Consider the following 27,656-nt stretch of genomic DNA (forward strand, 5'->3'; position numbering starts at 1 on the left):
AAGATCGCGTTTTTCTTCAGTATGGTTAATTTTTCAGAGTTGAAATTTTAATCAGTTCATCCTTGAATGATGATGAGTCGTCCTAGAAAATTTCATCAAGATCGGTCAACTCATTCTAGAGTTATAATGTTGACAAGGAATGCACAAAGTCAAGTTTTAATCACTTCCTGCACGCACATGTAGAAATGTCATCTAGTGGTCGGAAAATATGACAAGCGTTAAAACGGTAATTTTGAAAGATAAATGTTATTGCTAACACAACAAATAATAAGTTTTAAAAAGTTTTTTTTTTAAAACGTGGAGCACCAGCGATCAATATTGATGGCTTTACGATCCATTCTCTCCTTTGTCTTCCTATAGTTAGTACAAAATTTTGATCTCTAAATGGCTACACAGAGATTCTAGATTGAGATGAAGTCGCTCAAATTCATCATTATTGATGAAATGTCAATGATTGGTGCAAGAATGCTTTACATGATCGAGAGAAGATTGAGGGAGATAAACCCCGAGAAAGATGAGCCATTTGGTGGATTCTTTATCTATTTGTTTGGTGATTTTCATCAGCTTCCTCCTGTTAAAGATACTCCTCTCTAATCGAGTGTTTTTTACAATGTAATGTCCCAACAGGGTCCCTACCTTGTTGGGACATTACATTACATTTGCATTTGATTCTTTTGAGAAGTTCATTGAACTTAGTAATTCTCATAGACAAAATAGCGCAGATAGTTCCTTTACAGATCTGAACATTCTGACAACAAGAAATCGAGCCTATTTATCCAGAGATGAACTTGATCAGTTCCAAATGGCAGTAGAACTATATCTAACAAACGAGCAATTTAAACAAAGCAACGAAGACTACTTGCAGTCAACTGGATGTCCTCTTGCTTATATAGCATCTGAAAACACTCCAGATATTGCCCCGCCTTCGTCCAAAGATGACACAGCTCTTGATCTTTCCAAGTATTCGAATCTGTCAGTTAATGCCAGAATCATGCCGAGAGTCAACTTATGGGTGCAAGGAGGTCTTGTCAATGGTTCACTAAGAACTATACGCTACATCAGGGCTTCTTAAAGTATGGGTCGCAACCCCATTTGGGGTCGCTTAGCAAAATCTTGGGGTCACGAGATTTTAATGCAAAATATTGAAAATAATTTGAGAGTTTGAAAATGGCATGCTTTGTGTTGTAGGTTTCGTGAGTTGCACTTTGTGTCACTTCTGGTGCAGCGAGACAACGATTCAGCAACACTGATTGTAGTGTGAACTAGTGTAGTGTTGTTGCTTTTCAGTGTATTCAGTTGTTTCTGTTCCATTGTAACACAAGAGTGAACTGTGGTAGTACATTATTATTGTTTTTGCAAATTTGTATATATCTTCAATATATATGTATATTTTCATTGTATTTCATATGTATATTGCAAAATATTTATATATCTTTATTTTAAATTTTTTTTGGGGGGGGAGGTCGCGAAAAAATCGCAATCATAAATGGGGTTGTGAATAAAAAAAGTTTAAGAAGCCCTGTGCTACATTATATATGCTCCTAATGCTTGCCCTCCAGCTCTTCCTCTGTTTATTTTAGTGGAATTCAATAGCTATCAGGGACCTTTCATCTATGATGATCTGTTTCCAATAATCCCCATAACACGCTTTTCGAACAATGGCAGTATATTGCAATCTCATAGACAGTTTCCCCTTACCTTAGCATACTTAATGACTATACATAAATCACAGGGATTAACTCATCCAAAAATTAAAATAGATATAGGGAAAAAAGAGACAGCTATTGGTCTTACCTATGTTACATTGAGTCGAGTGAAAAAAATAACTGATTCAGTATTTTTAGAGTTACAATAAAGATCGCTACAAGTCAATCTGTAAGTCCAAGGTCCATAGTGATAGACAGAATTTCATGAGACGTTGGCATAGAATTAGAGTTAGCAATTAATTAATGGCTTATTCTGACTTTATACATGTACTGTACCTTTAAATGATCCAATAGAAATCAAATATATTGTTGAGAATGAATGATTCTTTGTTTCTTTTTTCCCTCATAATCTAGAACAGTCATTCTTAACAGGGGGGCCACAGACCCCTGGGTCCATAAGAAGTTTGCTGGGGGCTGCCAAATTATGCAAAATTTCCTTCAGAATATAATAAAAAGAAAATTGATGAATATCGTATTTAAAAATGAAATAAGAAAGATAATGTTTTCCTATTTAGTTTTTTTTATTTATTTCTTATTTCTTCCTACATACAACTTTGTTAGTACAGAAGAAATAAATGCAAATATGCTACTTACACCGCAGTATTTACTTCTTTTATTCCAAAGCAGTGTAAGAAACTATTAATGCTTGGAATTTTAAAAATAATTAGGAAAAATAGTAGGCTTAGTAGTAGGCTTTAAAAATTTAAATATTTTTTCAAAAGATATGCAAAATCTTTACCACAAGTTGTGGGTGTTTTAGTTAAGTTTCAGCATCGACTTTGGATTGATTTATTGACATGTTTCTTATTTGTTGTTAAAAATTAATGAGTTTTCGTGTTTAATTGTGAAGTTTGAATGTTATTTAAATTGATAATGAAATAATAAAGTTATGATTTACATTTATTATATAAAAAAATAAAGTAATAATAAAAAAATCAATTTATTATACATAATTTAACAAATATAAATTATTATGAAAAAAATGGGGGTCAAAAAAAGTACAAAATATTTAGTGGGCCGCGAATATAAAAAGATTAAGAACCACTGATCTAGAAAATAAAGGTGCGAGCAGCTTCGTTCCGACTACACTCTGATACAGCGTTACTTAACTAGTTATATCTATCTAGGCTTTACTTCATTAACTGAAAAATATACACAAATTGGAACTACTGGAATTGAAGAGTTGACAGAAACATTGAATAACTATATTGGCCCTGTTGTTGCTAGTAAGTTGTTTTATGAACATTTGTAGTATTTAACTAATTTTAAAAGAAAATTTAATGCAGTAATACATTAAAGTATAAACAGAAATATAAGAACTGTTAAATTCCTGAGGTGTTTAACAAGGACAAGAACAAGTAAAGACACTATTTTGTGCTTTTCAATTTTTTTTGAATTTTATACAAATGAATGATTATTTGCTGTTAAACATCTTAACTGTATAAGAGAACTTTTTAATTTTATTATATTTATTTTAAAAAACATAATTATGACAATGATTATTAAATAAAAATGTTGTTATTGCTATTTTAAAAGAAAAAAGATATTAAAGTCTGATTCAGTTTTGTAGTTTTCTCAATTCATGTATTGTTCAGAGAATCTGCAAATCAGAATGTTTTACAAGTGACTGTATCTTTTCAGTCTTTGAATTGCTTTACAAATTTGTTTTGATTTATAATGCTATTTTTTGCATAAATTGTTTTATGTAATAAAACATATAAGAACTTGTAAAAACACCTGAATTATTCTATACCAACATATTAAGCATAGATGAATTATGATAATATTTATATAAAATAAATGGCACATCAGCTAAATATTCCCAAAAAATTGTGTAGTTTAAATAGTGAAACTAGACAAATTATTAAGTATCTACTATTCATTTATGCACTTTGTTAGTAAAAGTTTATCAATTGCTATCATATTAAAGGAATACTGTATTAAAATTAACTGTACAAATCAATTCATTTCAATATTAATAATTGAATGTTTACAATTTAAAATAAATTTGCAAATTTTTTAATTTTAGGAATAATTGCTGCCAAAGGAGATGTATTTAAATTTGCAGGTCTGTAACATCGTTATATAGTTTTATTTTTTGTTTTAATTAAGTTGTTTCAAATTTTTAGTTATAATAATATGTACTTTTATTTCAATTGAATTTATTTTTTTTACTTTTGCTATGACTAATAGAATTAGGATACAGGTAGGCCTCCTACAACGCGATACCTTTACAACGTGTTTTCGCTCCAATACGGTTGGAAAAACGCGGAAATTTTCTTACAATGCAGTACTTTTACAACGCGGTTTAGGGTATTTAGAAACAAATTATCTTTCATATAACAGAAAAATTGCAACGGATTACATAAGTGCAGTGGAACTTGATGAAACAAGCACAGATCTTAAGATCTCACAAATAAGGCCAGTCAAACATTCTCGAACAACTGTAATAAGTGACGATGAGGACTGAATTTGTGAGCATAACATTATGTTTCTTTTTGATTTTGACTTGAAATCATAATCTTTTTAGTTTTTATATGATGTTGAATTTTATTTAAGCTTTTTATGTACATAAATTTAAAAAATGATGAAAATGTTACACCATAAAAGGCAGTTTTTCTCTTTTTAGAACTGAATCCCAGTTTTTGTATTAAATTCGTGTCTCCTATAATGCGATTTCCCACAACGCGGTATTTTCAAGGAACATATCTACCGCGTTGTAGGAGGCCTACCTGTAATTTTTATATGAAAATATATGCAATTGTGATATAATAATTAGATCTTTAAACTACGTGCATTGACAAAAAGTTACACATCTACAGAATTGTCTGATTACTCCAAAATTTGGTATATAGCCTGTCTCAGATAGGCAAGTAAATGATACAGTTGTGGTCTGGCTATATGCCAGGTGATGCCATCAAACTGCCTTAAAATTGATAACCCAGTATCCTATAAAAAAGTGTTCAGAATTTTTCATGTACTTATTTTGAGATGTTTTAATACCAGGCATGCCTATATGATGCAATCAATGACATTATACACAGGTGTTGGAGTTTGAACATGACCTCATCATGGGCTGAGAGAAGCAGGGTGACCATTTTACCAAATTGCCTGTTATTGGGACCATTCTGAGTTGTTTGTGAGGTGGTGTTGGTGGCAGTGGATATGTCAGGGTGTACACATACAGTGAGCAGACTTTAGACCCTCTAGCAAGATCATCTGGAGAGATGACTGTCTGATTGTGGAACGAACATGAATATCTGCAGTGGCACCTTTGTCCATTATCCAGAGACAGATTGAAATCTCATTACAGAATTTTGTATCTTCCTATACCATTGGTAGATAACCAGCAGAGGTAAATTTTAATACATAGTTGCGTAGCACTACACACTGCAATATTGTTATCTTTGTTTGTAATAGTGCCATGAGAAGCATGAATTGCTGTGATGTTGCCGATCTGCACTTAATAACAGGGTATCTGAGCAGTTCTGAATTGTACGTGGAGCATTAGGCACAGAGCCAACTCTCCAGTTACATAAATTTCATCCCGATTTATTGTAACTTAAAAATATAGCTTACAACAACAATATTCTTCGATTTGTCAGTGGAGACTAAATCTTCAGGTTCCCTTTCTTACTGAGAGAGAAAGTCCTAAGAGGAAGATCCCTTGATGTTTCTTTGGGAGTCAATGGTCCGGGGCATAATTGTAATGAAGTCTGTAGAGGAGATGTTTAGTCCAGTTTTGAGTTGGAGATGAAGATAATTCTTTCAAGGAAAGTGTGGCACAATAGGAAGCAATAGAGAGAAGCTCCCATGTCCTTGAAATTCCGATTTTTATAACTTTTTTTGGGTCTCAGATCAACCATTCCAATTGATTGTTCTTACTCATCTCCTCTTTCCAATTGGTCGTCAATCATTACTAAGTGTAAAGAGAGTGGAACCTAGATTGTTGGATGAGTCAAAATTGTCTGTCAATTGGATCCCAATTGAAGATTGTTGATCTTAGGACTTACATTATTCTATTATTAAAATATGAGAAGTACTCTCTCTTTTTATTCAATTCAAACATGTCCTTTTATGGACATGAAATTTCTACCTTTTAACATTAATAGTTTTATAAGATTATTTTACAAATTTTTTTACATTTTTGTGTGGTTCCAATCCACTTCCAGAGCTTCACACTGCTATGGACTGGTAGTGTATTGTCTTTAGAAACAAATCTTGGTTCTGTTTGGAAATGGATGATCACTATGCAGAAACAGTACTAGGATTATACAGCCAAATTTATAATATTGTAATAAAAATAATTATGAAGTATTATATGTACTTTTTTTATACATAGAAAATTAAATAAAATTACATTCTTTGTTTAGGTAATATGTAGAAGAATCAAAAATTAGATTTGCACATCCTATTATTCAAGATGTCAAATTCTTTTAAATTTAGTACTGTAACATTATGGAATACTATATGATAAATTAATAATCACTTCAACTGGATAAATATAACTTAAACTACAAAAATGTTTCTAATGGATTTTAGGATTTTAGTTTACGGTTTAAGTTGCTGTATGATAGTAAACTGAAGTGTTTACAATTACATAATTTGAAGTATATGTGCAGATGAATTATAATTTTAGGAGTATAAAATGGCGATTTCAAAAACTGGTCTTATATGTAAGTTATATTAGAAGAGAGTGTATTTGTATAGCAAAGATATTTTGCTATAAAATAATGCTGAGAAATCAGACTTGAATTTAACTGATAATATTAATGGTTGTTGATTAATTTAGAATTTTTCTCACTAATACTTGAATGTTGTGTTTCTTAATATCCAAAGATAGACAATGGATGGCCAAGTCTTTAAGGCATTCAGACTGGTATCACTCTGGGAACCTGAGAATTAATCTTGACAGGTTAAAAAACCTCAGGAATTTTATAGGGTTGTCCAGTCTGGATATGTCAATCATTGCGAGTCTGACTGAAATCCAGTCTGAACATCTATGCATGTTCTCAAGAAAGAGGTACAAAAACATAAATCCTGAACAAAAGATCAGCTAAAGACAGCACTTCAAAAAGCATGGGCCAGCATTCCATTGATACCATGAGTTGTTGACATATGTGCTGCAAAAGGAGGACCCATGAAGAGTGCATGTAAATTTATTGCCTTCATATTTTCAGCAGAATGATATTTTCAGGCATATATTGAGATGGCTGTTACGGTGTACCAATTATTGTTATATAGCATAGATTAGGTGAAGTACTTTGTTTAATAAAAAGTTTTTTTACAAATTATAAATGATTCTACATTTCTTACTCTTTATGACAAGTGCTCATAGTTGTACCATACATACATTTACTGCCATAGGTAAGGTACATTAATATTTTTTAAAACAACAAATTTATGAATAAAATCACTTTTTACATTGAATTTTTTTTGCTTTGCAATGTTATTTATACTATCTGTGCTATAATTGTACACTCATTGATGCTATTTAGACTAGAGCAGTCATGAGAAATCTATAGCCTAAACTCCTAATATGCAGCTCCCAGGACTTTGGCAATGTAATTTTATTTTCCTGTTTTCTGGCTCATGCCATTAGGAATATTAATTAAACTGATATTCATCACAGAAACCATTTAGACTAAATTCGATCTGTGAAAAGACAAGAATAAACTATGTATTAGTAGTTTGCATATCATTAGCATATATTATTTTAGAACCTAGTGTGCTGGTGATTGTGGAGTATGTTGATACTTGGCAGACTGCCACTTTATAAGAAAAAATGTATGCAGTCCATCAGCAGCCTACAAAGTTTCCTTGATGCTCACATGTAGAAAATATTGCTCATCACTGCTTTAGAGAATTTGGTATATTATTATATTAATATATAAAGAATAGATAATATTTATAATAGTATAAATATCTAACTGAAAAGTAATACAGTACTAAACCATCTGATGTAGAAATCAAACACATAAACAAGGATACAAAGTTTTCTGAACATGATCCAAGTGTGATTGTGAAGAATAAACTTGTTTTGTGAATATGTGTGTATTAGAGTTTTAAAAAGAATAATAATAGGAAAAAATTTTTTTATTTGAATAATAACAAATTTAATACTTAAAAAATGAGCACAATATTTTTACAATCTATTAAATTTTGTAGAAAAACAAATGCTTTCTACCTAGTTCATAGGCTTTTTTCAGGTGTATATCTGAAAATTGCTTATTAACTGAGTTTAAAACATTTACAATAAAAAAGAATTTTACACAAACAGCTAAAGTTATTGTGATCATTTATTTTTTTTACTGCAGTAATTTATTCTGTTAAAAATTAATATACTTACAGAAAAATTTTCATTGCTTTACATATTAATTTCTAGGAGATGCTATTTTATGTTTATGGCCAGTAAAAAAAGAAAGGAAAATACCATCTGTATTGAGAACAGTAGTTAACTGTGCTCTTAACATTCAAGAAACTTATGGAATTCTTACAACAAGTCTTGACGTGAAATTACGCATTAAATTTGGTATAGTTAAATTTTTTCTAATTTGTTACTTATTTTCTATTATAAGATACTTAAATAAAGTTACTTTATAAATATTAAAAGTACTTTATTTGAATGTCTTGTGTTATTTAATGTAAAATTAATAGTAGTACTATAGACACTATTCAATACTTTAACTACAGTGGTACCTTGTGTTTTGAATGAGCAGAATTAGAATGCTAAAGTTTACAAAAATTTACCTCAGATTTTGAACAATGCCTTATAGTTTGAACTGCACATATTTAGTGAAAAATGCTATCTGTTTTGTGTCCAAGTCATCTTCCTTGACTCTCACTCTTGAATTACACTTGTATGTTTTTTTACTTTTTTCACTTTATTTTTGGTATATTTGATTATATATATTGTTTGTTATTTGATGATTTTTGACCATTTCTTTCTGCAATTTTTCTTTGTGGATAGATTTTGGGCACTTTGTATGTTTTGTATCCTTTAGTTTGAAATTTCTTGAACAGAACTTTTTTAATGTTCAAAGCTTAGGAACATGTATAATGAATTGTTTTTATTGTTTGTATGATGTTTTGGGTTCTTGACTAAATAAGTACAGATCTTAAAAGGTAAAATAAATTTATTTGCAGCTTGGGTACAAAGACTGGCACCAGTACCACACATGTAGTCAGAGTGACTCTGGAGGGAAACAATAGACTAAATCTGGGGACACGCTAAAGTGTTGCCACAATGTTACATCCTTTGCAAAACTCATAAAGCATAATATGTCTTGATGTGCTTTTTATCTAGAGATATTTAAACTTGATGTTTAAACAAAATGTGAAAAAATAAGTTTAAAATAAGCTTTTAAACAAAAAGCACAATATCATATTAGCAATAACTGAATGCTATAGTTAAATCTTGTTATTGTGTTATATTACAGTAGAACCCCTCTAATCCATCACCTTTGGGACTGGGGGTATGGTTGGAATGCAAAAAAGATTGGATTATCAGAAAAAAGTAAAATAAACAATCTTTCAACTCAAGAATGACTGTATTGTTCTCTACAGTAAAAACCTTGCAAAGAATCGCACAAAAGCTGTTATTATTAATGAAAAAGAGCAATACTGTATGTATTTACTACATACTGTACACTGTAACGAACACAGAAGAACGCGACGGGCAGTGAGTCACCAACAAGTCGGGACAAGTTTCTCGACTCCGACCATGGTCAGATTAACCGGAGCGACGGACTAGCCGAGGGCAGACTAGAGGGGTTCTACTAGTATTATTTATATCTTTGTAGTTTTTAGTGATTATTGTCTTGAGCCAAATAGATAGAAAAGAAGAAAGAATTTTGAGACTATTAGAAATTGTGGAAGAGAAGAATAGAGATAAAGAAAAAAAAGAAAATCCAGGTGCAATTCGAAGACATTTGTTTGCTGATGAACTTGCTATTGAAGCACTTGATGAGTTATTTTCTGATGTAGAAGATGAGAAGCTAATGTAGATAGGCAGGAACAGGACACAGTGTTAGAACAATCTGGAGATGATGAAGTAGAATTTGAAATCAAGTTTGAATATACAGGAAAGGATGGAAAAACTAAATGGGGAATTCACTGTCCTTCACATAATAGATGAACACAATTGAGCTGATCACAGTTTAGTTAGATGCCTTTCAGGTGTGAAAGCACAGAAAGATATGAATTCACCTGTTGCTGCCTGGAGGCTATTTTTTACAAATGAAATTTTGGATGACATCATGAAGTATACAAAACAACATATACAAAAAAATTATTCAAACTACACCAGGGAATGAGATGCATGTGATACATTAAGGAGTGAAATGGAGGCTTTGATCAATTTTCTCTACATGGCAGGAATTCTTAGAGCTATGCCCATGACCTTATATGATTTGTGGTCAAATGATGGAACTAGGATGGAATTCTTCGTAATTTCATGAATATATGAAGATTTAAGTTTCAGATTAAATCTGTAAGATTCAGTGATGCTGAAATTAGGATACAGCGACACAACTTTAACAAGCTCATTCCAATATGTGAGGTATTGTTTAACATTGTGGAAAAGTGTAAAACTAACATTGCTCATGTAAATTCTTTAGAATTCACAAGAAGTTTGAATCATTCAGAGATAATTGCTGTTTTAGGCAATATATAAAAAATAAACCAGTAAAGTATGGTATTAATATATTTGCCATGATTTGTGCAAAGACTTTTTATACCATGAACATGGAAGTGTATGTGGAGCAGCAGCTAGAGGTCTCTTTTAGAGTAGAAAATTTAGGACTACAGTAGTATCTAGACTTCTTCAGCCAATAAGTGGTTCTGGAAGGAATGTGACCACTGATAATTGGTACATTTCTATACTGTTAGTTGAATGTCTTCTAAAGCAGTGATTCTCAAAGTGGGGGTTGCGACCCCCAAGGGGGTCGTGAAAAATATTTGGGGGTTGCCGAAAAATTGATTCTAGATCAATTTTTTTCAAATATTTTATACATTTACTATGGATTCTTGTTTAGAAATAATAGAAATAAAAACTATATAAAATAATTTTTACTTAAATAAATTGCACATATAAATAATAAAAAGAATATAAATATTTAAATACGAGCCTAACCCCTCTCTGGGATGTTTTTCGACACATACTCATTCTTCGGGGGTCCTTTGAAATTTTTAAGTGCAGAAGGGGGGTCGTGGTCCAAAAAGTTTGAGAAACACTGTTCTAAAGGATCACAAATTGACATTAGTTGGAATCTTACAAAAAAACAAGAGAGATCCTGCCTGAGTTTACAAACACAAGACTTCTCTTGATAAACTCAAGTGTATTTATTTACTTTTAGAGACAGAATGACTTTAGTACCATACAGCCCCCGAAAAAATAAAGTTATTCCGGTCCTCACTACAATGCATAGCACTGATGAAATTGATCCAGAATCAGGAAATGCTAAGAAGTCATTCATTTTTACATTTTATAACTCCACAAAGTGGGAAGTTGATGTAATTGATGAGTATATGAGTATACAGCAAGATACACGGTAGGAAGAACCAGTAATCGTTGGCTGCTTACCTTGTTTTTTATCCTTTTAAATATTACTGGGTTAATTAAACAGCTTTATTGATTTATTGATTACAAATATCAAAAAAGAGAGTTCAACTTACTTAAGTAGAACTATCTCAAAGAACTATGTCATAATTATTTGATAGAACACAATCATCAACTAGGTCTTCTTCAATGACTAAAAAAGAACGTTCAACAAATGTTGGTACTGGAACAAAGAGGTGAACACAACATCATACTGAAGGCTGATAAAAGCAAAGTGCTGGTTCTACTAAAGGAGGCCATTTACAGAACTCTCATACAACAGTACATCATCCATACAGACTGTGAACTGGTGGATGGAGGATATGTGAATAGGTTACAGGATAAGGTTGCACAGTTTACAAGAACACCCCTAGCCAAGGGGCTGAAATCAAACAGGGTGGTGGTTGCCTCACCGGACACACCTAAGTTATTTGCCTTCACAAAAACGCATAAGCCTATGCCTTCCCTTAGACCAGTTTTCAATAAGGCTAGGTCTCCACAAGACTTGTAGAAAATGCAGTTCACAACATCACATCAGACCATTTGACCATTTAATGGTGAAGAACTCTATTGAACTGGTAGAACTATTACAACAAGCACATTTAACAGATGGGACACATATTACGGTGTTTGACTTTGTGTCATTATACCCCTCGATAAAGCTTCAACCGTGCTTCTACACTTTTAGGGATCTCTTTCTGAGCAGATGCAATACACCTACACAACATAAACAGATCTTGGAGCTCACACACCTCATGTATTACAGCTTGATATTCTAATTCAACAACAAAACCTATTTGCAAAAACAAGGAGTACTGCATCAGTTGGAAAGAATGGTCATACCCGAATTCATATCCAACATAGTTATATACAGGAGATATGTTGATGACATGTTTGTCTTCTGGAAAATGGAGCCGAATGTTGACGATTTTTTAAACTGCATCAACAATAACGCTTACAGGCTAACCCTTAAGCTTTATTAGTGGACTACCACCAGCGCTCACTTCTTGGACATCAGCATTCATCTTAACAAGGGCCGGGTAGAAACAGGTTTGTATTGTAGTACAAACCCTGCTTCTTGCCACTGTTTATACCAGAAAACTTGGCCAATCCTTACTAGTATAAAATTACAGCCTTCTGTGCATTAACTAGATTTCTGTTTACACACTTTACCAATTAGGAAGACGCAGTAAGGGAGCTACAACATCTGGAGGACATTGCAATAAGTCACGGATGCAGGAGGAACCTAATACGAGGTTTGGCATGCACCTTTTCCAACCAACAGGCCAGGGGCAACACCTCCATTACCCAGAGGGCTTCCAACAGAGCTCGGAATCACGACCTTAATGCTAAGCACACTGTAATAGAATACAACCAACACATACATGCTTTATATAAGGAAGTAGCAGGCATAACAGGTACTGTACCAAGCTGGCTTACAAAAGGTCCCAATCAATATATGCTTTATTACAAAATGCAAAGGACAAACCTGATAATCTTAGAACCCCAGGTGTGTACAGTGTTCCAGTGAGGGACAACAGGTTCCAGAGTGACTTGGTTTACATCGGTTTCACCAAATGTTCTGTACAATAAAGGGTGTGGGAATACAAGTATGACATTGACAACAAAAGGCATTCCACTGACCTGGAAGTACATGCAGACCTTCCTAGCAACAGGCTAATAAAACAGGCCTTTCATACCAATCATATTTGGGCCCTGAAGGCCATAGAAATATACAAGGTTTGCCTGATAGACAAGTGCGTCAATTTTATGCACGGTAACACGTTATCATATGCCTGGCATTACTTGTGTGAGGAGCATGGCAACGTTAATGCACATTGAACTTATATTATTTACTGGCATACTGCACCCTCAAATAATAAGTACACAGGGGTTGCATTATATGTATATGGTGAATTTGCATATTTGCAACCATTAAGTCTTTGTTTTTATATGTTCGAAATATTTTAAATTTAATGTTCAAAAACATCCTATTCCTAGCATTCCAATTTTGGAATTGTTCTCTAACCTGAAGCAGAAGCTCAAAAGCATTTGTTTGATGATTTATTAAAGTAAAGGTTCTTTAGGATTTTCAGTGTTGATCAAACTTTGAAACTTTCACTTGTATCTCATAATATTTTCTTTTCTGACATCTAAGAATTTTCTTTTTTATCTTTATTAACTAAAACATGTTAGTTTTTCTGTTAAAAAATGCTATATTTCCTCATTTTTTTCAAATTTTGTCATCTCTATGAACACCAGAGTTGGAATGTTCATTGACATTCTGAACATTCCAACTCATTAGTTTACATCAGCTTGTGACCTCACAGGGTCAGCCATTGTTTATTCCATACTTTTGCAACAGATGTGTTTTATGCATTTTTCATTATTAAAATATTTCCTCTGAATGAAATGAATTCTTTTGTACATTTAATATGGGAATTGAACACTGTCTGGGACCTCACAATAAAATAAATGCTATACTTATACCATAGTTACAAGATATCTTTTGAAGTATATGGTATGGTATTTTGTATATGGTATCTGAAATTAGTTATTTAAATGAATGGTGATGAATTATTAAATCTTTAATAAATTAAAGATTTAATAATTTATCAATATAATTATTCATCAATAATTCAATTATTGTATATAACTATAGAATATAACTGTAAATATGCATAAACTATAACTATAATAAAATATTTTCAGGAATATCTGCAGGATTATTTGATTTTTTAATTTGCGGTAAAGAAACTGAATTTATTCAACCAATTTGTGTTGGAGAGCCAATAGTAAATGTTCAAGATGCTCAAAATCAATGTGAACCAGGTGAAGTAATAATAACTAATGAGGCATGGCAATTATTGAAACATTATCATTCTTCGTACACTTTTATACGAATAAAAGGACAATTTATAAAAGTATTAGTGAGTATTCTTGTTTATTATATTTCATTATTGTTTATAAATATGTTCTACAGAATCATTTTTTAAATAATTATTTTTTATTAATATTAAATTTTACTAATTAACATGAAATTAATTTTCTGTTTTTTATAATTTGTTGTAATTATTATTAAATAGTGCAATATAATACAATATAGCATAAATTATAATAGAACCTCAATTATCTGATATAATGTGGACCAAAACAACATCACATAACTGAAAAATCTGAGAAAGCAGATGGCTACAACCAGTTTGGATTAAAAATTACAGATAAAAAGGATAAATAGTGTGTCATTTTTAAGTCTCTTTTTATACCTTAGTGAATTTAATCATACATAAGAACAATAACTTTTATATAATTTCTTATGTAGGTAATACATACAATAGTTTTAAGGATAAAAATATGTATTGAAATTACATTTTAACTTAATATGAATGCTTTATCTCACTTTGAAGTTAAATGATAAAAGGTAATAGAAACAAATCATTTTGTAATACATTATTATCATTTTAGCAGTGGTGTGTGGTGACATTTGATGATAGGGAAGTTGTGCTGCCCCAGATAGAATCATTGGAAGCATTATACAATATTTTGGTGTGTAGCATTTACCAGCTAAACCACGTGAGGTTGGTGCTCTGTAAAGTGCATGCGCAAATGCCTGCAATCTGGCTGTTTTACATGATTCAAATATTTTCACCGTGGAAACTATCCTGTATTTGACAATACAACGCTTCCATTGGGAATATGCATATACAAATTTATATTCGAATATACAATAGCAATCTTATTGTTTTTCACATGTATAGAAATTTGTAATAAAATACATAATGCAGTTATAATAAAATCTTAATTTTAAGTAATTCAAAGAACGATAAAATATGAAAATAATCACGCAATATGTATTTATATTTTAGAATATACAAGGGAAGTGGTGCTTCCACAGCTTCCATAGATTGCACGCCATTGCATTTTAGACTTTATTTTATTAATTACAGTGTAAGAAAAGTAGGTATTCACTTACAGGTTTACCTCAGATAATGCGGAACTTTGTTCAGTCAAGGTTCTACTGTATATCAATATAATAAATTTAAATTTAATAAATAATAAGATATCAAATAGTCTGAAATGAATTTTTCCAAAAATGCAAAAGAAATTTAATAATATTCTAATACACACTGTTATTCTGACTAAATTAATTTATATCTTAAAAACACTGTATCAGCTAATAAATACTGAATTTTTGTTAAATATCAAACATACTTAAAATATTATAGTTAAATATTATTGCAATTTACTGAATAAAATATTTTAGTATTTTACAGCAAATCAGAAAATATTTCATAATAATTATTTTTTGAGACAGAAGTTCATATTTATTGACTAGATGTATGTTGCTTCAATAATTGAATTTAGTTCATTAGTGTTAAATTTGTCTAATTCAATCAGTTAATATATACTGGTAATTTTTCACTTAAATTTAAGTAGTAATTATCAAATGCTTGAACAGTTTGAAATAAAGAAATTATCAAAATGGTAGTTTTTCATCTACATTAAAATAAATGTGATCAATGATTTTCAATTTTTTTATAATATAGATAGAAAACTAGGGAAAACTTGCCTAATTCATACCCCTTAAGGAAAAACCATCATATTATCGAAATTAATAAACACAAATTATTTTTTATTTTAAGTAACTTTTATTTGAGAAATATTTTATTACTACCATAATCAAATTTAGCATAAATCTTATAAACTTCTGAGAAATAAACAATTTAAAAAAACACTAAAAAAGTACGATTTAGGACCATTCATCTTAAATCGTACTGATATATTCTTAAATCGTACTTTGAAATCCTATCATTGGTTTGCATCTTAAGAATCAAAATCTTAATCAATAATGTATTAATACGTGTGTAGATTCGGCTGATGGTCTTTGCCAATTCTTGGCAGTCATCGCAGTTGTAATCCGTTGCTTTTTATTGGTTCCTGCGCAAAGTTCATATACCCATATCTCACATCGTGTGCATTTGATCATACTTTCTTTTACGTCTTCTTGGCATAATTTACAGTACCAACTGTTATTTTCATTTTTTTCTTATTTCTTTTTTTATTCTCCTTTTGTGATATTTTATTAGTTTTACTTTTCTTTGCGCCAAGATTCTTTGATACGTTTTTGTTCTTGAATTCTTCTATTTTATTCTCGAGCTCTTTTTTATAAGGACTTTCTATAAGAACAAGAACGCAACTTATGTATGGTATGTGCTGGCAGAGAGAGCATGATTATTCCATAGTCCCTTGCAAGATAAATGGCATCAATGTTCTTCGTGTGCGTCGAATGACCGTCTAAGATGAGAAGAACTTGACTGTCTTGTGATGTTTGCAGTCTCAGACACTTTATAAAATGTTTAAGCCATTCGACAAATGTACTCAGAATCCATTCGATTTCTGAACAACTGTACAACATATTCGGTGGCCCTCCACGTTTTAAGTCATCTGTCATTCTTTTATGTTTACATATGAGCATGGGTGGCACGAATTCTCCAGCAACATTCATACAGCAGATGTATGTGGTGTTGATACCACGTTCGCTACTAGTGACAGCTCAAACCTGGTGTTTCCCTTTTTGAGCCAAAATTTTAGAAAGCTTATAAACCGTCATTATATTTTTTAATCGCTTCTTCCATATTTTCTTTATTCCAAAAATTATATTTTCTTTTTGACATGTTCTAAAATTCTAGACAATTAAGTTTTAATTTGTTTTGAATTTTTGTGGTTATTTTTCAAATCAGTAACTTAGTAAAAAAATAACAGTTTACGAATCGGTAATAGCTTATTGTGACATTCATCTAAAATGGTTTTCCTAAATCGTACCAGTACGTTTTAAAAACTTGCCTGGAGTACGAAATTGGCGCAAGAGTCGAACAAGTTTTACATTTGCCTCCAAAAAATTTGACAACAAATATTCATATATCATCACATCAGGTGAAATCACAAAAATACGCATTAATACATCACAGATAGTTAAAAAACTTATACACGATCCAACTTGAAGAACGTTCTTATGAAATGTGCAAAAATATTACAGAAAAAGTTGAAAAAACTTACCTTTTTCAATATTTTTGTTGGAAGCAGCGTAACAGCGTGTTGTCTGTCAGATGGTAATATGGCCGACTGTTATTTACTTTTTTTGTCACTAAAGGCACTAATAGCTATTACCGGAGTCAAGATATAAGCGAAGTACGAATTAAGCAAGTTTCCCCTATTTATAATGCTATTTATCATAAATAAATTTGATATAATTAAAATTGTCATTATAACATGATTATGTGATATTTTATTTATATCTACATTATGTGTATATTTATATCTACAAAATATGCTAACTTAAAAGTAAGAAGAAAAATAATTTCTCATTTTTCAATAGAAATAAATTTTAATTATAGCCCAATTACAACAGTCTTCAATTAGCATTATTGATAGGATCTTGGTAACTGACATTAAACAAAGAAACATATAACAAGATTAATTTTACCTAAACTAAATGATATAAACAAAATATAATTTAGTAATATTATTCTAATTGGTTTGTCTAATTAGTCTAATTATGTGCGTTTACAACCTCCAGCATTCATTTTCGATTTCAATAGAATCAATTTTATTTTTTATAAAGAAAGTTCAACAATGATAATTTTAAATCATTACAAATATACTTGTATCTTTCCTCAATGATTTTATGATGTTATGTAGGGACTTTCTATATATAGTAATAGATATTTTTTTAATAAATAAATGAAGCATGCAATGCCATAACATTGTAAATGCCATTTATCTCTAAATATGTTCTATTGAAGAAATGAATTCTAAACACAATGTTTTCTTTTGCAAAAGAAATGTTGTGGCAATAGTGGTGCTATAAGTGGCTGTATTTTTAAGTTGAATTCACATGCAAACCATAAGTGCCAAAGTGCAAGTCACATAACTTTTGGTATTTAAAATGTTACAGCTTATGTTTACATCATTTTGTTATTTCAGAGAATTTGTAACTTATCATTTTATTGTAAAATTGAAACAAATTCCTTCAAGACTTGAAGGAGTTCATTTACTAAAAAAAGATTTTATCATCTCTTCAGAAAAGTTTGTTTTTTGGCATTTACAACATTATGGCACTGCATGCTTCATTAATATTGCAAAAAGAATATTGTATACTCTTCAGAAATAATTATATATGTCATTTTATGTTTTTTAACTTTCAGGTACATATGTAAAAGTTCCCAAAAACTTTGCTGAAAAGTATAACCTATTCATCAGTAGATAAAAGCTGATCATTATTTTAAAAATATGTTTTATCATTTTAATAAAAGAATGATGAGATAACAATAACAAATTTTAAACTAATAATTATTTTATTGATGATATTAATATTTAAATATGAAATTAATATTTAAGTATAAATGAAAAACATTAATTCTAAAAACAAATTCTAAAAAATACACATATTCTAAATATTAGAATATGTGTATCTTTTAGAATTTGTTGAATGGCACATGTAAACATGTTTTTTTTATATTTAGAAATTTATAACAATGAAAATTATATTTATTAGAGAAAATATAATAAAAAAAGTTTTTTGGTAAGGGTATGATTTATCATTTGAATTACCTCTTACCAAAATTTTCTTAACCTAAAACTCATTAATGAAATTTCATGTATTTTTTGATAATTTTATAGTTTTCCTTTATTTACTTTTATTGATTATTCAACAATTTTTATGAAATGTAAAATAATTTTCAGTAGGTTTATATATTAAAAAATTTTTGTAAGTAAATATACTAAATATAACAATAATAATTCAGTATTATATAATTTTATCAAATTATAATTTTTCTTTAAAATTTTGTAATTGTGTTTATATTTTAGGGAAAACAATTTCAAAGTCATACTAAAGAGAGAGAAGCACCAACAGGTAAAATATACTTATTAGATTAGTCTATTTTTTATTTATTTTTTACATATTTTAAACACTATGTCATAAGTCTAAATTTTCTTTTTTGCATCCTGATTTGAAGGCAGAATGAAAGAGGTCTTTTTGTAAATGGAAAATTAGATTTGAATATGGAGTTAAATAGACTTACTGACTGTAAGACTCTATTCACTAAGTATATTTCTCATACCACTATGTATATTTCACATATGATGTTTAAGAAAATGATACTAGTATATTAGCATTAAAGCTGAATAGCTGTAAATAGGCCTCTTCCTTACTTACATTAACATATTCTAAAACTTTTTAGCCTTTCTCCAGATACATCATTAGTAGTAATAAGCAATGCATGACATTATTATACAACGAACTGTATACCGCTTCCTATGCAATGATAGATCTGTAGACTCTGATAATTAAGTTTCTTTTTAATTTAATTCTTGTTAGTTTAATTTTCCTCGATATCTCCTGGATTTTCTGTTTTTTTGTTATCATTACTTTTTAAATACATTTTTGAATTCACTTGAATAAAGTCTCATAGATTTACTGACATAATAGTATAATGGTATGGTGTAACTATCTGGCATTGAAACAATAAGTCACTTGTTTGATATGTATGTAATTTTCTTTTGTAGACTTCAATACAAAAATTGATATTTTCATAAATGTTTTAATGATAATTATGTATTGTATGATGAAGTCATAATGTTATAGTAATTTATTGTAAAATGTAATGTGTTAATTGCTGATTGTGGATTATACCATATATAAAATGTTCAAGATTAAATTTATAAAATTAAATCATAAATTTTCAGGTAAAGAAAGACAAGATTTGATTAAAGGATGCAAAACAGAAAGCCAATTAGCTATTATTAGTCTTTTTTTACTTCCTATGCTTAGAGATGTAAGTATTCAAAGCTTATTTTTGTTTATTTTAATTACTTAAAATACTTACATAACACATTTTATAATTGTAATAACACTATTGAGAAATTTTCAAGAATATATTAAATGTTAATTTGAATTATCAGAAAATTTTTTACACAAATAATTTTTAGCTGTTTTTAAAATTAAATACATAGTTGTTTTCAATTACTTATATATATTAAATATGTAAATACTTATTTCAACAAAATAATTTTGATGCAGCTTGATGCAAAACAACTGGAATATTTGGCAGAAGTACGAAAAATCACTACAGTATTTATGAGTTTTCCTGAAATAGATATTATAAAAACTGTTGGAGATATCACTGTTGTTGTTGAAGTAGTCTATAACTGTACATACGATATGCAAGGTATTATGAAAATATTTTTTATTAATTATATTAGTATATATTTGTTTTTTACTTTATAGATTCTGAATTTATATTCATATGTATTCTGTTATTTAACATATTTTTTTCAAAAACAAAAATATTCATCTATAGAATGTCGTATGGTAGGATGCTTTTTCCAGATAATGAGAACATCATCTAACATATCCAGCATACAGATGGTGTTAGAAACTTACAGACATTTTGCTGGGATGACCTTCCACAATGCCTGTGGAAGGCCACCAGACTTTGCCCTGTGTTTGTTCCACAACTTTTGCCCAAACTCAAGGCAATTGTATCTAATGTTGAGCATGCTTTTGAGAGACTTAATGAGGTTCAGAAATAATATTTTTGATGGAAGACATCTTTTACAAAAATTTAATTTCAATTTTACAAAAATATCTAGTAAAGCAGTTTGTTTGTTATGTTTTTAGTATTTTGGTGATAAAATTAATGTAAGACAGAAATAAAAATCTGTGCTTAAAGACTTAAACCATTTAGTGTTTTATTTTAAATAACTTGGTTCATAAGCAAGCATTGAATTTTACAATCTTGCAATTTTTCCGTAATTACTCGAAGTTAGAAGTATTCAGATCAATACATCTGAATTTAGTATATCTCTATGAAAAAAAATATTGTTTTCTGTTTATTCAGGTATAAATAACAAAAGTTAAAAAATCTTTATTTATTATTTTAGTTACATAAATTATTTTTTAAAATCTCACCATGTTTGAAAAAGTTGTAATTTTTGATTGCCATAAGATATTATTCTAAATTATTTATTATTATTATTATTATTGTTATTTAAATATAGTATATGTTTGTGATAGAATGATTGTTGTTTTTACATAAAATTTTACATAAGGAATATAATTAAAAAACTATATTTAAATTTTATTTAACACAGTTACTCCATTCTATCTTGAAAAAAAAAGAAATAAAGAAATAACAATACCAAATACTGTTAAATAAAACAATTTTTTTGCACAGATAATTAAATTTAATACAGAATGTTTTAAATGCTTTAAAAATATTGGAAATATAAAAAACTATAAATTTTTGGCTAATAAATATTTAAATTTTAAAGAAAACCATTTTAATACATAATTATGTTATTTATTTTACAGACATATTATGTTTTCACCATTATTATCTTTATTTTTCTGTAGGTATTTTCAATAAAACTGTATGTTTTGATAAGGTAAGTTATTTTGATGTAAATATACTACATTACTATATTAAATTTGTTACTTTATGATAAAATATTTTGAAAAATTATAATAAAATAGAATAAAAAAAAAATAATAATAATAATATACAGAAAATGTAATAAATACTGTTTAGATATTGATTTATGAGTTTTATATTACCAATATTTACTAAATACAAACATAAAATATTGATTTTACATAAAAAACTTAATGGTTAATGGGACAATGATACTGTAAGATTATAATTCTGAGATATATTTTTATATGAATAATAGAAACAGAATATATACATTTCATAAAAATTGCCAAGACAATTAAATTTTTAAAATAAATTTAACAATTTCATGAAATTTATTTATGTTTTAATTGTGCCATCGCCAGAGGGAAATAATTTTTAATGTTTTACATATTGAAGTGGACAAAAAGCCTGAAATGAAAGGTCGACTCTGCCAAGAAACTTAATTTTTTCCTCGAGTGAGTGAAAAAAGACAACGGAAGACACCTATGTGTATTGTCTCCCTTGATAAATTTATTTAGAATGTATACATTTTTGCATACTTCTTTTTAGTTGAAGTACTCAAAGTAACTATGTTAAAGTAAAATTTTTTAATCACTAATAAAAAGACTATAAAAAAACTTATTTTAGGAAATTAATTATCATTTCTGAAATAATGAAAAAACATAATTTAAAGCATTCATATATATCTGATATTGAATACCTATTTAATTACGCTGGCTGTATGACTGACAGTAAGACAGCCTGCCTTGCTGACAGATCAGTTCAAATGAAGAATCCCAGAAAGTGGGAAAGTTTTCATAGGCAATTTGCCTCAGATATTTCGGGCACTGTCCCTTACCACTCAACTGTCTCATTGTGAGTAGAGTAACCATCTATGAAACTCTGTAAGCCTGGAGATGTCTTACTTACATGACCACCATCTGTACTTATCATGTGGCCATGGCTGCTGTCTGTTGGCCACTTGTCAAGGAGCTTTATCCTTGTGGCTGTCGGCCATGATATTGTATATTTTGTATATTTTATATTAAATTAGTCTTAGATTTTCTTTGTTCCTTTGTCTAACTCTTTCTAGAACTTTCTTTGTCTAACTCTTTCTAGAACTTTCTTTTGTCTAACTCTTCCTAGAACTCTCTTTGTCTAACTCTTTTGCCCTTGGGGGAGGATTATCTTTCTCTCAATAGTAAGAACAAAAGAGGGAGTGAGGCCCTGAAGCAAAACAGACAGAAAGAGTGCCAGTCTGGGTTGGAATCCCGAAGAGGTAGGAGCTGAAAAGGAGTGCTCCAGAAAGGGAGAAGGGTGATCTAAGAGGAAAAAGTGCAGAGAGAGATCATCGAGGAAAGACGACTCAGTCTGAAAGAAAAAGATTATAGACGAAAGATCTATAAGGAAAAGGGCTACAAACGTAACAAAAGAGAGAGATCCGAAGTTGTTCCCCACCAAAAGACACATCGCAAAGAAACCCGGGTATTTCTACTACTTTTCTTATCTTTCCTTATTTCTTCTATTCTTCCAATTTCTTTTAGTTTTAAGTTAGTATAAGTTAGTGTAAGTGAATACGGTCCTCGTCAGATTGTCGCGTGTGTGCAAGATAACTGTTTTTGAGGACAAACATTTAATGCCTATATATATTAAATTCTGGAAGTTGTAAAGTTGGGATCCTATGTAAAGAACCTGTTCAGAGAGAATAAAACTACTTTGTATTAAGTTTTATTTTGTACCATTTCACTCGCGGGATTGTGTATTTCTTGTTACGAACACCACATCCTAATCTTCATTCCATCGAACTGGTTAAGCTCCAAACATAGGAACAGAAATATTAGGAAGAGTGCACCTGGCAGAGGTAGTAATAATGATTTATCAAATTTCAACACATTAAATCCTGCTTGTTTTGTTTGTTTATGTTATATTTTCAGAAGTATTGTATATGTATATGTAAAATTGTAGACCTGTAAGTTCCCACTGTTGTCTGTCTTTCCTTAATCTCAAGAACGGTGATATATAAATGAAATTCAAGACCAGATATGGAAAACTTAGAGGCAGGAGGCCCCAATTAACTATATATTAACTTCCAATGCAAACTGGCAGTTATTTCAGTTCAAAAATTTTTCTAAAAGGAATTAGATAAATGACTGGCATGACTCCACTGCTAAAGGAAAAGTATGATGTACAGATGTACAGGGGCAAGCCATTGCAATACTAATTTGAGATGGAGAGCAAATATTTTAAGTTAAATAAATTAAAAATATGATTAAAAATTGCAGCCTGCATTGTGACAATGTCACAATAAATAATTGCTTGTTATTGAATAGCTTTGTTCAAGAATATTCTTTTTACATGTGATTAAAGCCAAATGAATGTCAGATTCAATCAGGCTATATTATTACTATTATTTGTACTTAAATGGTAATAATTAAAGCCAAACAATTGCTGAATCCAGTAATTGTTTGACTTTAATATAACTATCAGGCTTTTAGATGTTTATATTTTACAAATAATTATTTGACAAGTGATTAAACAATTAATATATAAAAATATATCAGTCATCTTTCTTATGTTCTGATTTATTTTATATTTATTTTTTTAGTAAAATTATTTTAATCAATTTATTTAGTTGTCTTTTATTTTAAAATATTAATCAGTAATTATTTGGTATAATTTTCATTATAAAAGATTTAAAGTAAAATTACCATAATAAATTTAGAATATGAATTTAGGGCTGCACGTGTCTTGTTGTTTTTGGACTTCCAGGATATAAGCACCAAGATGATAGTGCAAGAGGATTACTTTGTGCAAGTAAAATTTCATCTAAAATGAAACAGCATTCCATGTAAGAAATTAATTTGAAATTGATTCATTTTTAAAAATTTTATACTTGAAACATTTATTTATTTTTCAAAATTAAATAATTATAAATAATATAATTAATATAATGAAATATAGATATAAATCATATTATCATAATTACTTTATTGTAATCATAATAAATTATTACATATGATTTTGATAATATACATTGGGTGCCCAGATTTATCATGATCATCTTGAATATCTTCATTACTTTTGTAAGTCTTTTTGTAACAAGGTTGATGATATAAGTTATAATTATAGTATGAGTACCCCACAAGTTGTAATGAGAAAAAAATTACTACAAAGGGTATGATTAATATTACCATGGCTGCTCACAAGGCATTACCATCCCCTTGTGAGCAGTCGGTAAATATAGGGGCAAAAAGAAGCAAGGGGGATGCTGGAAGCAGGGTACAGAACATTAACCATAGGCTGGGGTTGGGGTCACTAATGACTTTTTCCTTTCCTTCGTTAAAACAGGTAAGAAGAAACATTGCACATGTGAACAATGTACAAAGTGTGAGGTTTTCAGAAAAGTTTTTCTAAGAATATTTCCAAGCCTTTCTCACACAAGGAAAAATGTGTTATGGATGTTGGGTAAGGTTGAGGATGTTAGGTATAACTTTATGGAACCAAGGGGCAATGGCTTGAAAAAATTTGGGAATCACTGCTCTATATGAATGCTGACAAAAGTTCTTGCATTCACTTCTTAAATTTTTTTATCAACAAACTTAATCACAATGTATAATAAAAGGCACTAAAATTAATCACTTAACCTAAAAGGCAGGAAATAAAGGAAGTCAGAAACGAAAAACAAAACAATTATATGAGATTTGTGTGTTTTGTTTGTCTTTTGACAATGTCAAGTGACCTTTGAGCCCAAACAGTGGTTGGTCACATACCTCACTTTATTTCCCAATATGCCCTGATAAAAGATGTATTGTGAATCTGAATGGAGAGTGATTATGCTCAGCTGTTGCCAAAATAAAAATTTATTTATTGTGAATCTTGTGTAAGCTATGCATTCTGTTGGATAGAAACCTACCTACCTTGTGGATAGAAAATTACAATTATACACTAAGTATCTTACAATTATTGTTTGCTCTTGGGAGTCTAATAGATGGCATTCTTTTGATAGCAGCAGTTTGATGTCTTCATCTTAGCCCTATTGAATAGTCCTCTTTCACTTGCTGTCTCACAACACTCATACCAAGTATTTTCTTTATGCTGAACTTCATCAGAACTCTGGTGCAGCCGTTCTCTTTTTACTTTCTTGGCTCTGTTATATATAATAAAGGAAAGTATGGCAATCAGTCAAAAAATGACCCCCAAGATTTTTACATCTTTGGACTCAGAACCTTGAAATGTCGAGAAATGACAAAAATTTGGGGATTTTTCTGTATGTATGGATGTTTGTATGTATTGGTGTGTGGGGGGCTTGATTTTGTTCATCTTTGAACCTTGTTTGACTGAATTGTTGAAGTTTGAATGAAGCTTGTTGAAGAAATTTGAAAAAAATTTGACTGAAAGCACAAGCTGTGCTTTCAGTCAAATTTTTTGGAAATTCCAAAGGGAGGTTTGTTTATTAGGGGATCGATGCTGTTAAATATTGGTGGTTAAAGGTCAAGGGGTGGGGAGATAAAGGGAGGTAGTGTGTCATATCTCAAGTAGGATTGGACTTAATTATGATTTTACTTGTTATTAGCACTTACAAATTTTTATAAAATGCACTCTATCCTCAAAATTAAGTTTTTTGCTATTTTAAAATAATTAAAAATATAAAAAGTTTTTTAAATAAAATATCAAAACAGATGGCATCATCAAATGTTGCCAGGAAAATTAAGCAACTTGTTGCTGAATTTTTTTTTTTTGATTATGACTTTATATGCAAGTTAAATTGGCATATTTGTCATCTTTAATATAAATATATTTAGAAATTTTATTAGCTAATTCTAACAAATGTTAGCATATATATATATGCATGCTAACAATTGTTATATATATGCTAAAATTATTTAAATTTATACTTATTATTAATTATAGAAAATGTTCTATTGGAATCACAACATCAGTTACATTTTGTGGAATTATTGGAAACTCATATCGTCAAGAATACACAGGTTTTTATTAAAATTGTTTTGAATTTAATAAATTTAATTAAGTAAATAAATTTAATATTATTAAATCTCATTTTTAATAACTAAAGAATCATGACAAAAAATTACTATAGTAAATAGAAATTTTAATAAGTTATGTAGAAGTATGTTGCTAATTTCAACTTCATATATAAAAATATTTATGAAGTGAAATTTATGGAAGGAAATATTAAAATGACAGAACAACTCTAACTTTAAAATTTAGTAAAAAATTATTAAACTTAATTTATAATACCATATTTTTTTAATCTTTGACTCTTAAAAATTACATACATACCTTATCTTAAAAACATGAATGTAATTGTAACCAATAACTATTACTGATTAGAACAGCTATATTCAACTAATTCTCTTTTATAAAAATGCCTGTATTTCAGATTTTTAAAAAAATCCTGTTATGTTAAGGAAATAAATGGAAATAATTGAGAGTTTAAATGAAGCCGAGAATCTATAATGATAAATAGATAAATACAACACTTACTTGAGCCTGTGACCAGTATGAAAATAAACAAAATCAACCGTAACGCATCCGTAACGGGTGTTTAGAACGAAAGGTCACTCAGATCCCACCTGAAGAAGCTCCTAGGGGACCGAAAACGTTTGTGGCTAACTATATTTTGCAAAGCTGTTTAAGGTTGTTAGAGTAGACATAAACAAAATCAAATCAACAAATGTTTTCCGAACACCTTCCGTGTCCTTCCTCAGGTTAAAATGGCTGGATTCTGTTTGTAGCATTGAATCCATCCAATACTACAATTTTGTCGCAAATGTCACAAGTCCAGGGTTCAGTAGTGAAATGGGACGAGGCTACTATTATAAAACCTGTATCATCCCCCTCTTTAGCAAAGACAGCCGAGAAGATGGAGATATA

The 27,656-nt window shown here is 29.7% G+C and overlaps 1 protein-coding gene across 1 annotated transcript; it reads left to right on the forward strand.

Annotated features, from left to right (window-relative positions):
* Window positions 1-802: 802 nt before the first annotated feature.
* Window positions 803-26,749, forward strand: LOC136978250 (adenylate cyclase type 10-like; the record flags this gene model as incomplete). Its single annotated transcript, XM_067273937.1, has 11 exons — window positions 803-1,034; window positions 2,834-2,932; window positions 3,736-3,774; window positions 8,092-8,238; window positions 14,017-14,234; window positions 19,174-19,219; window positions 20,053-20,141; window positions 20,387-20,534; window positions 21,722-21,753; window positions 24,497-24,609; window positions 26,673-26,749. Coding segments are annotated over exons 1-11 (1,240 nt in total), but the record flags the coding sequence as incomplete, so codon positions are not given.
* Between the last annotated feature and the right edge of the window lie 907 nt (window positions 26,750-27,656).

This window comes from Centruroides vittatus, unplaced genomic scaffold (genome assembly GCF_030686945.1).
Source record: "Centruroides vittatus isolate TY-2023 unplaced genomic scaffold, ASM3068694v2 contig_1143, whole genome shotgun sequence".
NCBI classification, from domain to species: Eukaryota; Metazoa; Arthropoda; class Arachnida; order Scorpiones; family Buthidae; genus Centruroides; species Centruroides vittatus.